This window comes from Equus quagga, chromosome 5 (genome assembly GCF_021613505.1).
Source record: "Equus quagga isolate Etosha38 chromosome 5, UCLA_HA_Equagga_1.0, whole genome shotgun sequence".
Classification (NCBI taxonomy): domain Eukaryota; kingdom Metazoa; phylum Chordata; class Mammalia; order Perissodactyla; family Equidae; genus Equus; species Equus quagga.
The window spans coordinates 64522779-64537463 of NC_060271.1; the positions used below are offsets into that span (position 1 = coordinate 64522779).

Here is a 14685-nt window from a genome sequence, read left to right on the forward strand (position 1 = left end):
GTTTGCCAGGCACCAGGGAAGACTAAAGGATCATTAAGGCCTGAGGCCGGGGTCTTTTCATTTGGAGGCTCAGAGTCAGGTGGAGACAAGGTGGGGTGTGTTGGGGTTGGAGGGAGCTAGGTTGGAGGGTTGGGTGAGGCGGGGAGGGAAACACGGCGGTCAGGGTGGGCTGAGGGCAGCCCATGAAGGACCTGGAGTGCAGCCGAGGATTGTGGCTTTTCTGTGAATGTTGCATGTGGTTTTCAAGCAGAAGAGTGACGGCTCAGGGCTTGGGAGGCAGCCTGGAAGTCTTGGTTTAAGAAAATGAGATGACTGGAGTGAGTAGAGCCAACTGGTAGGGCCAGAATACATGCAACTTTTCTGTAAGTCTAAAATAAAAAAGAAAAAGAAAAGGGGGACAAAAGACTGGCCTGGAGCCTTGAGACAACCTGGCAGTCCCACACCTGGCCTTTCCTCCTCCAGTGCGTCCTGTCCCATGTCCACCTGCCTCTCACACATGCATGTCAGGATGGGTTTCCCGAAGGCCACCCTTTCCATACTGGCCCCTCCCCTCCGCCCTCTCTGCCAGCACCTTTGCCCGTGCCCCCTGGCCATCTAACTGGCTCACACCTTCACCTGTTCCCTTCCTCTCCCCTTCTCTGGAGGAAACGATGCTCTCCGCACTCCTGGGACAGACCCCTCCCCCTGAGCTCATCCACGGCCTGCTTCTCCTGCCTGCCAGTGACCTCTCTCCCTCAGGGGTCCCATCTCTGTCTTTGGGCCTGCTCTCTACCCCCTTCACTATCTTGTCTTGCAAACAACTTCAAGTCTCGTCACCATGATGAGAAAAGGAAAAATGAAAGCCTGCATTGGACCCTTTGCTTCCTGGAGCCGAGACCCACAGACATATGGTCTTTGCCAGCTGTTTCTTTCCCTCACCTGGCTACCCTTCATACCTGCCTCCCATTCACACCTTGCAAATTGGCTTCCCTCCACCCTCCCTGAAACGCCACCCTCAGGGGCCACTGATGACCCTCAATCATGAAATCTGGTGTTTTCTCAGCCTTCATCCCCTCACCTCCCAACAATCTTTGACCCCGTCGGCCACACAACCTGTCTGACCCTGCAGAAGGCCCAGCGTGGATCTGGCCTCGGCAGCCAGGCCCTGGAGCGGGCTGCCTGGGATGGAGTCCCAGCCGTCCCTTTCCTGGCCGTCTGACCACGGGCCAGTTGCTTAGCCTCTTGTGCTTTGGTTTGCTTCTCTATCAAATGGGGATAATAACACCGCTTACCTCACAGGGTCCTTGTGAGGATTGTGTGAAGTTATGCACGTAAACATCTCAGAACAATGCCTGGCGCAGGAGGAAAGCTGGGCAGGTTACCTATTAGCACACCGCCCCGCTGGCCTTACCTCATGCGCCCTCCCCTCCTCTGGGCTCCTGCTCAGGTTCGTCCTCAAACATGCAAGTCTTGCTTTGAGGCTGGGCCTCTGCCTGGATGTTGCTACTGACCAATCTCAACTCAAATGGGCTTTAGCAGAAAAGGACATTGATTGGCTCCAATAACTGGACAATCTGTGTCCAGGTCAGGTGAGGCTTAATCTAGACTTCCCACTGAGCCAGGACCCCACTTCTCTCTTGCTCTTCTGGGCTCCATCTTCTGGGCTCCAGGCCTAGGAGGCAGGAGCAACCCTCATGGGACCAAGATGGGCCCAGGAGCTCCCAAGTCTCCCTCTTCTTGGTGCAAATCCAGCACATGGAGAATATGTGTTTCTTGGAAATTTCAAACTAAAGTCTAGGAACAGAGTCTCTTAGAGCAGCCTCCCCTGGGCCATGTACCCATCTCTGAGCCAATCACTAGGGCCAGGGCCTTAAGGTAATCAGAGCCCACCTTCTGAGACAGGACGTGTTGGGGATGGGACCAGCTGCTGAAAAATTCTGAGCACTGCTGGGACTGGGCAGGGGAGAAAAACCCGCTGATGTCCAGATGCCATCTCCTCCAGGAAGCCTTCCTTGAAGCCTCCTCCCCCAGTTACTCTCTGTCACATGGAAGTCTGTCACTCTCTACATCCCTCCCCTCCTGTCCTCTCGTCTTTCTTCTTGTCTCTCTGCTCCCAGTAGAACATAAGCTTCTCAAGGGCGGGAACAGGGCAGGTTGGTTTCCATTGCGTCCCCAGGGCCTTGTCCAGGGCCTGACACTTAAGCTGAAAAATGTAAATCTCAGAACTCCATCCTCCATGCGCTTCCAGCCCTCCACCTCCTCCTGGCTCTCCTCCTTTCTTGCGTGTTCTTTTTCTGTCCTTCCTCCGCTTGTTCCTCTCACGCCTGAATTCCTCCTTTCCACAAAGTGTAGCCTCAGAGAGTGGAGATCGGAGATGGGGCCTGGCTACCCCCAGGGCTTTGGGATGGCTTCTGGGAAAAGTGTCCTAAGGACACCTCCAGCCCCCATCTCCGCTCTGATTTTCAGACCTGGAGTTCTAACTGTCCTCAGGACGTGGCCCCTTCCTGCAAATGGTAAATTTCTGCACAGATGTTACTTATTACACATAAGACTGAGCTTAGTGTCATTTTCCCTAAACCTGTTCCCTCCTGACTCCCCTGCTCTATTAATGATTCTGTGACGGTTCGTCCATTGCTTTGGACGGAAAGACGACACATCAGGCTTATGAGGAGATTTGAGACAGATGGGTCTTTGCCTCACCTTTCCTGTTAGGTAGAAGCTTCTGGTTTTCTGATCTCTTTGTCCCCATCTGGTGTGACACAAACAGGGCCGGAAGGAGGCACATGAACAGAGAAGCGATGACTCCCTTTTCAGTGAATGAGGGCAGTAAGTGACCGTGGCAGCCCCTTCACCTGGCCACCAGGAGACTCAAGGCTGATTGACAGCTCCACTGTGGCCGCTCGGGACCCACTATGCCACCCAGTGTGTGTTTTCTTTGGTCCCGATGCTTTATTTCTTATTTGTATTTTACTAATTTATTGCAGGCATTTCCTGTGAGCTGTCTCAGATCCTCTCAGAACGAGGTAGAGAATACATTAATATTTAAAATAAAATAAACAAAATGTCAGTGTGTATGTGTCTTAGGCTGGAAATTCCTTACGGGCAGGGACCATGTCTGTTTATGTAGCACCTGGCACGGTGTCAAATTGAGGCTTAACAAATGAATTTTGATGAAGACGAGAAAGAAGCTGCCTGCACGAAGATACAGAGGTTTAGACCTCACCCTCCAGCGAACCCTCACCAAAACCCATTTAGCAGAGGGTACGCCTCTGCTAAACCCAAATCCTCACCATTCTCCTCAGCATCCAGGCCCCTTGCCGTCCTCCCTGCCCCGTCCACACTCGCCATAACCAAGCTTCCCTCCTCATACACACAGCCACAGCCACACCTCCCTCAGGACTTCACCCCGAAACACGAAGCCCTTTCACCCACTGCCCCAGCCCCGCAGGCCCCTCCAGGGCTGGGCAGCAGTGCGTGGTGCTAGGAAATGCCACCGGCTGAGCCCTTGGAGTTGCTGTCCCCACTCGTGCCTTGGCCCTGTGAGGGCCTCCAGCCAGGCGGGGACCTGGCAGAGGGAGGGAGAGGATAAGCGGCTTCAAAACTCCAGATGCAGCAGTTAAAAAGAGGACAGAGGCAATGATCCTTCAAATTGCCACATCTGTATAATCTGCCTTTTATTTTCTGCTTCATGAAGTTTTATTTCCTATTATTTATTCACCTCCCCGCCCTCCCCTCCCCTGCCCCTGCTCCTCCTTAGCAGGCGACATGCTCAGATGGGCCCTGAGCCCCGGCCTGGGTCTGGGCCCCCCCCCCACCCAACCCCCAGCCTGGGCTGGCTGCTGGGAGAAGGCACCTGCTCCCCCTTCTATGCTCCCTCTCCCCCTAATCATTGTGTTTCAGCCCCGTACAGGCCCCTCCTCCATCCTCCAAGTAGAGCTGCAAGGAAATGTGCATGGGGCGAAGGGACTGCGGAGGTGAGGTCTGTCCCCAAGGCCAGTATCACTGTCACCACCCCTGAGCTGGAGCTTATGAGGAGGAAGAACCCAAAGACCTAGAACTCACAGCTGGGGGGTGTCTCCAGCTCCATGTCTTCTCTCCGGGGCCTCTCTTCCCACCCTCTCCACCCAGGGCCCTCTTCCTCCTCTTTTCCCTGCAGCTCCTTGGACCTGAGATCCGGGAGCTGCTCTGGTCCCAGCCTGGTGAGGGGGGTAAAGAAATGGGAAGAAGGGGGACCAGCCAAGACCATGCAGGGAGGAGAAGCTTCTGGTCTGTTTTGAGACCCTGGGCACCCATGTCCCCCTTCTCCACCCACTGTAGGAACAAAGAAGGAGTCCAGAGAGAAGCCTAGGCCTGCAGGTTCCAGGCTCCTGTCTGGTACCCAGGCTGGGGCGGGGCCGGCAGACGGTGGCTGGAGGGGTGAGAGGGTGTTTGGGAAAAGATGCTTACATTTTGAGTCTTCTTGCCTAGTGCCTTCCTCATCCCTCCCTGGGACACAGAGGCTCAGGTGAGCAGCCCTTTCCCAGAAAGAGAGGTCTGACTCGTAGGCCTGAGGTTGAGGGTCTGCAGCCCGTGTTCCTACTAGCTGCTCCTTGGAGAAGGTAGGGATGCCAGAGAAGGGCCTGGGTGGGTGCATGAGGGAATTTGCAAATAGAACCTGAAAGCTGACAGCAGTTTGTATCACCTCTCTTATGGCCTTCATCTCTTTCCCACCTTGCTTTATAGTGACTTTTGTAAAAGTCTTATTTCTAAGCTCTGAGGTTATTTTTTTAGGCTGGAGGAGGGTGGTGGGTGGTGGTGGTGGTAAGGTTAATCCTATCAGGTTCATCTTGTTTTCTTCTAAGTGCCTGTCACAGAGCCTGGCACATAGTAGGTGGTTCAAGAACGACTTCTGAATGAGTGAGTGAATCAGTTAATGTGAGGGCTCTGCAGACTTCTCATGCTCCAGCCTGTGGCTGGCTTCTGCCCCAGCCTGGAATCCTTTAGCAGCCCGGCTTTAGCTCAGGGAGCCGAGGCAGGACCCCAGAGCGCTGGGTGGGTGGGGCACCAGGAGCTACCCACTCCCACTCAAACAGAGACAGGATTCCAAATATGGAAACATGGTGTTTGCCCGATGGAAAATTACCTGAGGAATCCAAGAAAAAGAGGGCTTCATGCCTGAACCAGTCAGATGAGGCCTGAAATGCCTCTCACTGACCTGGTGACTATAGAATCACGATGTTAGGGCTGGACATCGTCTGGGCCCAAGCCATGCATTTTGCAGCTGAGAAGACTGAGATATCCCCTGGGGTCACCAATGGGAGGTGACAGTGGTGGTGTCACAGCCCCACCCCCAGGCCTGTGGTCTTTAGCAACATCCCTGGCTGCTTTCTCTGCTTTCTCCCAGGGGTGAGGGGCTCGGGGGGATGATGACAAAGGTGCTGACCGGCCGCCTGGATATGACGACAGTAACCAACAGGCTCCAATAATCTCAGAAATTCAGCTCCTAGGATGGCTGGTGGAACAGGCCCTTTCCCTGACCACCAAGAGCTGGTTTCACCAGGCCTTCTCCCCTCCTGCTTTCTCATCCTTTTCTCTTTCTCTTCCTTTTTCCCTTTGGTGGGGAAATGAGTTTCCATTCAGACCAAGCTCATCCGTTTAAGGACATTTCTTTCCTGCTGCAGTGAAGTCCCCTGGGGAGCGGATGGGCAGGCTGGGCCTCAGGAACCTTTTGGGGATGCCCTCTGGGCCGGGGCCCACTGGGTGCTCTCATCTCCCTGGGGATTTGTGGGGGGGAACGAACGTGGCCCATGGCGGGGCCTCCACTCTGGGGTGGCCCAGGAAGCAGGGGCAAGGCATGAAAAGGAGGGCTGGATGGTGGGGGAAAGATGGGGTGGTGGGGAACAACTATCAGCCTGGGGCTGTTAGTTAAGCTTGTTACCAATGCCGCCCCACCCCAAAAAGCGAACAAACATAAAACAAAGAAACAAAAATTTATTCGTAAATGAACACGTCTCTCATTCCAGGCCGGCTCCTGGAGTTGGGGCCGCATGTGTGTGATTGTGGGCACGCGTGTGGGCTTGGGCTCCCTGACATGGCGGGGGAGGAGGAGGGGGAGTGGGGGGGTCTCAGGGTGGCGGGAGGGAGGTACGGGGTGGGGGAGGGTGCTGGCTTCGTGCTGGCACTGGTTTGATTTATCCCTAATGAGTTCTCAGCACATGGCTGCTCCCGGCTCACTCCAGGGGCCAGCGCGGCCTCCCGCGGGCCCAGCCCGCCCCGACTCCAGAACAGCCACCGCGCACTCAGAAAAGAGCCAATTTCCACACTGCACAGTCCGCTTCACTCAAGGGGAAATCACATTTCCCTGGCAGAGCTGCAGGCAGCGCTTTGCTCCCCAGCCTGGCCGGCTGCCACCGGGCACAGATGCGGAGGAGCTGGGCCCTGGCTGCCCCCCTCCCCAAAGCCCCCCTTCCCGCCATGCCGCCCTGCCCCAAATCGCCAGCAGCCTCTCTACAGCTGGGTCTTAGCCTTTGCTGCCTCGAAAGAGTAGGAGAAAGGACGTGGTCCGGGGGACGAGGCTGACCTGGAGGGGACCCGCCGGAGACTGGCCTTGCCTGCCTCTTTCAGATTCTTCCAGGAAGCCAGGCACCTGGTTCTGTTTGAGGGGCTTAGAGATGTGGAGGTGGGGGTGATGGTGGAAGTGAGGGCGGTGTGAGGAGGGAGTGGTGGGGATGGGCATCTGCCAGCAGGAGATAACCCCCTCAGTGTCGGTGTCCCGAGTCCCCCAAAGAGCCAGAGGAAGAGAGGAAAGTAACGAGAGCAAGAAGCCAAAAGGGAAGGAGATGGAGAGAGGAAGGAGAGGTGCTTCGGGGCTTTTCCTGAGCACAACGCAGGACCCTTAGGCCCTTCCCAAATGTTCACTTCCTCTTTCACGCATCCACCCGTTGGAGACACGAAGGTCTCTGAAATGGTGGCTGGCGAAAGGAATGATTGCTTCGGACTCAGCAGAAGAGGGGCTGGAATGAGAAACTAAAAGAGGTGAAAAAAGGAAGGAGAAAGAGGGGAGAGTGAGGAAGTGGCCTTTGTGGGATGGTGCTTTCACCAGAAACACCAGAGCTCGTGGTCACCTGGGCTCGGGCACTCCCGGTGGGTGACACAAACGGGGGAGAGGGGGCAGGGGAATATTCAGCTCCCTTTCAGATAGAAATGCCTTATGACCCCAAAGATGGGAGAGAGGCTGCCAAGGGGTAGCCTGAGGGGAGGCTTAGGGACAGGGACCAACCCAGCACTCCTGGGCCCGGCCCCACTGCTCCTTCTCCACCTGCAGGCTGACATCTGGGCCTCTCATCCAGGACTATTCGCCAAGTTGGGAGTGTGTGGCAGTGACCTGGTGGCCACGTAACTCTGTTCCCCTGCCAGAATGATGGGCGCTTGAGGTCTCTGCAGAAGCCTGGTCACCTTCAGATATTTCAGGCCTCAGATTAGGGGTCAGGCTGTGGTCCCAGCTCCTCTGAATGACCTTGAAAAAGTCATCTGTCGCTCTCAGTTTCCCCAGGTGCAAAACAGGGCCAACATTCAGAATCAGAAAGAAAAGTGGCTGTGACTGAGCTTCATAAAGAAAGAAACTGAGCCTATGTGAAGGGTTATTATAACTTCTGAGGAGAAGGGAGGGCAGGGGAGGCAGTTAAGTAGGGGGTGAAGGAGGGCCACGAGGGAGCCCCAATCCCCACTGGCGCCCCTCTGCCCCTGGAGCTCAGGCCCGGAGGTCTCTGGCCCCTCCTCCTGCACTCAGTCCCAGAGACAAGGACATCAGGAATCACCTAAAGACTTCAGCTGATACACGTGGGAAAAGCGTGTGTTTTTTGGAGAGAGAAGCAGGACGATGGGGACAGGCAAGAGAAGGGAAACCTTAGCGATCGCCTCAACTTCTCTGGCCTCCTATTTCCCCATTTGTGGACTGTGGCTGCTAACTCCTCTCGCGTGAGCTTGCTGTGAGGGTTGAGTGTGTGCCTGGCACATGAAGGGCGGAAAAATACATATTCTTTAGTAACTCCTCACAGGGCAAGGCAAGGGAAGGATATCTGAGAAGTGAGGGGCGGGGTTGGAACCACCCTGGGGCCAGGCCTTGGAGGCGGAACTCCCGGTTGCCCCTTGTCCCCACCCCTGCAGGCTGTGGGGTAGGGGCCGGAGAGTCACAGCAGCTCCAGCCCACCTAAGAAAGACTGGTTCTGCCCTATCTGGTGGGCCTGGGCCAGGTTCGAGATGCTCTGTGTCCCAGTAGGAAACTGCTGTCATGCAGGGGCTGCCTGGCCCACGTGGACCTCTGTGAGCTCCAGACACCGTGGGTTGGCCTGGCCAGCGCTAGGAGGGCGTGGGGACTGGAAGAGGAAGGGTGAGTGGCCTGGAAAGCTGAGAAGGTCTCTCCGCACAGGCAGTGAAAAGCATTGTTCCAGTGTTCCACGGGCGGGTGGGTGAGGCTGGGCCCTCCCTGCCTTGGGAATGCCTCAGGCCCATGCCCATATTCCAAATTCTGCTGCCAACACACACTCCTCCCACATGTCTTCAGAGAAACCAGGCCCCCAACTCTGCTCCACAGTAAACCAGCCCTGCTTCATGCACAGCCACCCACAGATGCCTCCCACATTCCCACGTGTCTTCCTTATACCCCTTCTGTATCGTGTCCCCCTCATGTGCCACCCTGACTTCTCCCAGTACCACCCCTAATGCTGGGGCACCTCAAATTGCCTCTCACCCCCAGTACATAGATGACTGTATTTTCCGAGCTCCAGAGGGGTACATGTGATTTGACCAGGGACGGCTATCTGGCCAGGACCTGCTGCACTCGGGCCACACCACACACTCACCAACAGCCGCTCTGAGCAGTGTCTTGGGATGCTCAGCTCACCTCAGAGAAAGGGAGTTCTGAACCATGGCTGCCTGCCATGTTCAAAAAGCATGCTTTGCCATGTGCCAAAAGCACAGCCCAAGTCCCTTTGTCATTCAGGGGTTGGAGAGGGCCTGCCAGGCGCACCCAGTGTTCCCAGAGAGGGTTTGCCCTGTGAATGCAAAGGATTGCTTTGCAGACTCCCTGGGGTGCTATGCATCTCCAAGTGATTCTTGGTGGGGGGTTTACTGTAGCCCCAGAACCAGGTTGGGGGGGTTGTCTTAGGGCACTCAGGAACCCAGAGGTTTGGGATCATGAGGAAGCTTGGATTCATGCCTGTCGACATTCTTGTAGCTAAAGGAAAGTCCTGTTATTGAAAAATGAGCCTCATCTCAGATCCTCTCAGAAGAGATGGAGACTGGTTTTCTCTGTGGGAAGGTCCCTCCACGGCTCCACTCTTCTCAGCCATACTCAGCAAGCATCCCTGGCCTCTCCTTTGGGAGGACCAGGGAGGTAAGAGCACCATCTCTCAGCCTCTGTCCACCCAGCCTTGAAGTCCCTGGGTGGGGTGAGGAATCCTCTCTTCCTTCTGACTCAACCCCAGTTGTTGTCTGCCCAGCTGTCAACATCCACCTGGGCATCCAAGTACAGAGCCCTGCCCCTTGATCCTGTGGGGTCCCACATGGAGAGGGTCCATGCAGACACCAGACAGCCCCTGGCAGGCCAAGAACTCTGTTGGGGGCAGAGCCCCTGCAGTCACTGTTGTATTTCCCACCTCGTTCGCTAAAATTGCTTACAAGGGGAGTGTCCTAAGTCCCTACAGGCTCCCTCACCCCATCCTGGCCCTGCCACACCATGCCTCTCTATTGCTCACTCTTGCCAAATCTTTAGAACCAAACCAAAGGAAATTAGACCTGGAGTGGCAGCCCCAGAACCTCCCTTGGGTCTAGAACCCTCTGGCATCCTTGATGAGGGCCCTGTGGTGTTGGGTGAAAGTGCTGGACTTAAGGTAAGAGGACTTGATAGAACCTACCACTTTCTACCTTGGGTAAGTTATTTCATTATTTCTGAGCCTCAGTTTCCCCATGTGTAAAATGGAGCCAGTCACAACTTAATTTATGTGAGGCCCTCCAGACCGCACCCGGCACACAGTAGAGCACTGTAAACGTCTTCTCCCTTCACACCAAGGGCGTCACAAGAGCTGTTTATGTGGGCTCCAGTTATAGCTCTTCCTGGATCTTTCACCAACCCTCCCCATGATTCTCTGGCTTCTGGTTAATAACAATAGCAACTACTTGCCAGGAGTCTATGATCAGCCTGCACCATGCCACGTGCTTGTTTTATCCTCACATTTACTCAGAGTTGGAGAAACCTAAGCTTGGGATAAGTGGTTTGCCCAGCGTCAAATATCTATTAAGGGCAGAAAGCAAATGCTTCGTCGGACTCCCGGGCAGCAGATGGTCCTATAACTCCTGGCCCCAAAGTAAGCTCATTGGCCACTGGGCTCGGAGGTTCTCTGGAGAGAGCCCCATCCAGGGGTGCTTCCTTCCCCAGCTAACCCCAAAGCCTGAGACAAAGAGTAATGGTTTATTGAGTCATGTGGCAATGGTGGCCTGTCTTTAAAAAAAAGAAAGAAGCATCAGGAAAGAAGCCCAACATGGCAGGGAGACAATTCACTGAGAAGCCAAAGTCTAGGGGTGGAAAGAGGGAAGCTTGACCCAAACAGAGCTTCATTTACAGTATTTACAGGCAGGCCTTGGGGGCAGGAGCTGTGGGGGCCAGGAAGGGACTCTCCGTTGCTGGCTTCTGGGGGTTGCCGTGGGCTTGGGCTGCAGGAAGCACACTTGGCTTGGGAGGGGCCGTGGGGAGAGGGAAGCGGGTCTCCAGCAATTCTGCCGGGATCTGCCCAGGCCAGGGCTGCACCTCAGCTCCCAGGAGCCGGGGACCCTCGGAACATCTGTCTCAAGCTGTAATAGGCTGGTCTGGCTGTCGGCAGCTGCCAGAGGGATGCTCCATGGGAGGAGAACCAGAGGTGTGCTTGTACATTCACGGCAGCAGGCAAAAGGCAGGTCCACTGACCACCAGGTGGAGCTTCTGGTTGACTCGACTCAGCCCTCAGCCCGTGGCCAGGAAGGAGGTGCAGCAAGAGCCAAGCAAGCTTGAGTCGAGAAGCTGGCCAGCCAGAGCCTCAGCTCGGGGGCAGGAGGGAGGTGACTCTCAGGGTGGCTGTGGGGTAGTGGCTTCACACCCTGCTGTGGCTCATGGGTTGCATGGTAGTTTGTACAGCCCACTCTACAGCATGTTGATGACAGAGCCACAAAGGGGCCTTTGTGTGCCCGTAAGCCCATCATGGGACCCGTGCGCCATCTCTCTCAAGCTCCTCGGCTGTTTCTCTTCTCTCCATGTATCTCCTCCAGTTCTGTGTCTTTTGGAATGGGACGGCCCTCTCCCTGGGACTTCTGCCCTGCATTAAGGAGTCTTGGAGGACAGTTTGGCCTTCTCCAAAGTCATCCTGTCTTTCATGGTTCGTTAAATCAACCACACAGGGAGTGAACCTCAATGCTGGACTTGTGGTTATTTTTCATGTAATAAATAAAGATTCCTTTGTGTGACTCTCTGGGGCCTGTCCCAGGCTGAGTCCTCCTGCTGCTCAGTCGCTCCCACTGTCCCCATGGCAACTACAGATGGTCAAAGGCCGTGGCAGTGGTGGGTGGCGCGCTTGGCCTTGATGTGGAGCTGTAATAATACGGGGAACCTGAACACGTTAAAAAAAACAACAACAACACTGCTGGTCAGAAGGGGAAATTGCACCATAGCCTTCCCCTGCATCTGCTAACCTTTAAGACAGCACAAGTTAATCATTTATCCCTCTGGCCTATCTGATCATCAAAGATTAACTCCTCTCCGGCCCTATTTCCTCCTTCTCGGGCCTCACCTTTGAGTTTCTGGCCAGAATGAGAACGATTGCTTCTTGCCCCACCCCCCATCATTGCTTTGACCTTCAACACCCTTGTTTCACAGAGAGGGCAACAGAGAGCAGTTACATCTGGAACCCAGGAGAACCAGGCACACTGGGGGATCACTGAGGTCTTCCCTAGCCTTGCTCCAACAGCGCGAGGTCAGAGATCTGGGGAACCAGGGGGATTAGAATCCTGTCTGGTCAAGGAGGGTGCGCATTTGAGGGCCTCCACAGGAGGTTCTGCACACCTGCAGGATGCGCAGTGCCGGGAGGCTCTCGGGGAGGTGCTCCGACCCCCGGCATGTCTCAGAGCCCTCATCCTTTCTGGCTAAACTGAACAGAAAGGCGGCTTGGGGTTGAACCCATCTGGCAAACAGAGCCGAGGTCAGCTACACTCCTGGTCATTTCTGGAATGCCAGGAGGTAATGCGAGGAGAGGGAGATCTTGGGGAGTGGATGGTCCTGCCAGGCCTGTGATGGTGCCCAGCCACACTTGCACCACTGCTTCTCTCTGGCTCAGGTTTGCTCTGAGACCCTCAAGGTCATCACTCAGGGAGACTCTAGTAGGAGTCCTGAAATTCCCCACTTATGGGGCTTGGTTTCCTAAAAGCCTCTCTACCCAGCCCAGGCCCCAGGGGGAGAGAGGGTGAAGAGCAGACCACAGCTCACTCTCTGGACCTCGACCCTGAATGCTGTCCACATCTCAAGCCAAATATCAGGAACGTGGTGGAACAAAGGATTCCTGTGTAAGGGCTTTGGTGCTGAATCATGAGTATTTGTGAGCCACTTAGGCTCACAATGTGGGCAACAGGATGGTATTCTTCGCAATCAGCAGGCTCCCAGGCAGGAGGGCAGCTGGCACTCCTGCAGGGCGCCTGCATCAGTGTCTGCTGCTGCTGGACTGTAAGCCCCTGAAGGCAGGGAGTCCACGCTAAGACTTTTCTGGAGTCCATTCCTGCCCTCCCAAGACCTGAGCCCTGAATCTTAAATAAAACAATGATTTCATAGCCATGGCTTTGGGGAGTAGGAGAATGGTGCAGGGAAGTCTCTGTTTCTGCCCTCTTCCCCTCAACAACCTGGCACGCTGTCTTCCCTCGACCTGCTTGAATTACAAATAACACCAGTCTCCCCAGGCCCTCCATCTAACCCAGGGCCTCCCAGCTTTCAGACACCTCTTGGCCCAGCCTTGCACCCCCACCCCACCCCACAGGCAGAGAGACTTACTCAGCAAGCTGGAGTTGGGGAAGCGCCAGGCCTCGCTGTAGGAGGAGTAGGGGGTGTGGCCGTAGGCATTGCCAGAGTATTCACTTCCTGTTGGAGGCACACAGGTGAGGGCTGTGAGGTGGAGGGCGTCAAGGTAGGGCTGAGGGTGGGAGAGAAGGTCTGGGGGACAGGGGGAGCCAGGGCAGGGACAGTGGAGCTCAGAAGGCCCCTCCATCAACCTTCGGGATCCCTCTGCCTGCACCATTTTGGACAGTGCCTTTTTTGCCAGGTACTGGAGGCACTGCCCTGACAAGCTCAGCCCTCACAGGAACCCCAGGAGGTATATGTCATCATTATGCCCATTTTTAAGATGAAGACACTGAGGCTTGGAGATCTGCAGAAGCTCACAGAGCCAGAGGGTTTGGTGGGGTCTGGAAGCTGTGCTGTGACTCCAGGGCCCAGGTTCTAACCATTTCTACTGCTGCCTGGACCTTCTGAGGAAGGGGCTTTCCAGGAGGGGCCAGTAGGGATAAGGGGGGTCAGAGGTCATAGAAGTAATCAGGATGTATAAACCTGTTAGCCTCCCTAGGTCTGAGTTTGTAGGGAGGGGTGTGTGTGGTGGGGGATGCTGAGGATTAAGGGGAGGAGGGGAGGGAGGGCCCTGGGGGCCACCGACCTCTTGGAGTTTCTGCATCTTGGGACCTGCTCTGAGGGGCTTGTTGTCCCATCCCAAGTCTGCCACTTTAAGGAAACTCAGTGCACGAATTTACACAAAATAAATCAGATCACCTCATCCTGTGAGTGGGTTCTTGGTTTTACCAGAGGAATTATTTACCAAAGAAATGATTTAAGCATTCCCTTGAATAGCAACAACAACGTCAAGCCGACCACCACCATGACCGCTGGTACTTGGTAGGGAGCTGAGAGTGGGCAGAGCGCTTTCCCACCCACTACGCCCCTTTCTTCTCCCAGCCCTCTAACAAAGCCTGTGTCAATACCGCCAATTCACAGAAGGGGAAACGAGTGCAGCTTGATTAAGCAGTTTGCGGCAAATCACGCTACTGGTAAATGGCAGAACAGAACCTGACCTTGGGGCTCTGAACTCTAAATTCCAGATAATCCCTTTATGCACTGAGGAGACAATCCTCTCTACAAAGCCAGGTTGCCACCAACCCTGAGATCCGATGAATGTCCACACTGCTTTTTAGAAACTCATTTGCCACTGTGAGCTAAGTGCCTTCTGGAGCTGCTCTCCTTGCCAGACTCTGGAAGGGAGGTTTGAAACTGCCTGGCCTGGGGCCGGCCTGCCTGGAGTCAAATCCCAGGGCTCCCCACTTCCTGGTTGTGTGACCTTGGACCAGTCACTAAACCTCTCCGAGCTTTGGTTTCCTCATCTGTAAAATGGGGCAAGTTACTGTCCCTGTCTCATGGGGTTTCAGTGAGAACTAAATACACATTGCATGGCGCTAAGCAAGAAATGCTAGCTTTTCTATTATTTTCCCATGAAGCAGGTGCTAAAATAAAGCTCAATGGAGGCTCAAATCAGTCACCTAACCAGTTTTAAAGCCTGGGTTTGGGTCAGTGGAGGCTGCCATCTTGCCAGAGAAGTAGGCATCTGTGCAGGAGGAATGGAAGCGAGGAGGAGGAGCTTAAAGCAGAGGAAGGCTACTGAATGCGTTCCTTGT

General features: G+C 55.0%; 1 protein-coding gene across 6 annotated transcripts in view; it reads right to left on the minus strand.

Annotated features, from left to right (window-relative positions):
* Window positions 1-5934: 5934 nt before the first annotated feature.
* PAX8 (paired box 8) overlaps window positions 5935-14685 on the minus strand; it is a 63467-nt gene continuing 54716 nt past the window's right edge. For all 6 annotated transcript variants that reach the window (XM_046663062.1, XM_046663060.1, XM_046663057.1 and 3 more), the window contains 2 exons: window positions 13022-13108; window positions 5935-11594 (listed from right to left, as the gene is read on the minus strand). In XM_046663062.1, the coding sequence (XP_046519018.1) occupies window positions 11518-11594; window positions 13022-13108 (164 nt within the window). In that variant the 3' untranslated portion in view covers window positions 5935-11517. The remainder of the gene's footprint in view (window positions 11595-13021; window positions 13109-14685) is intronic.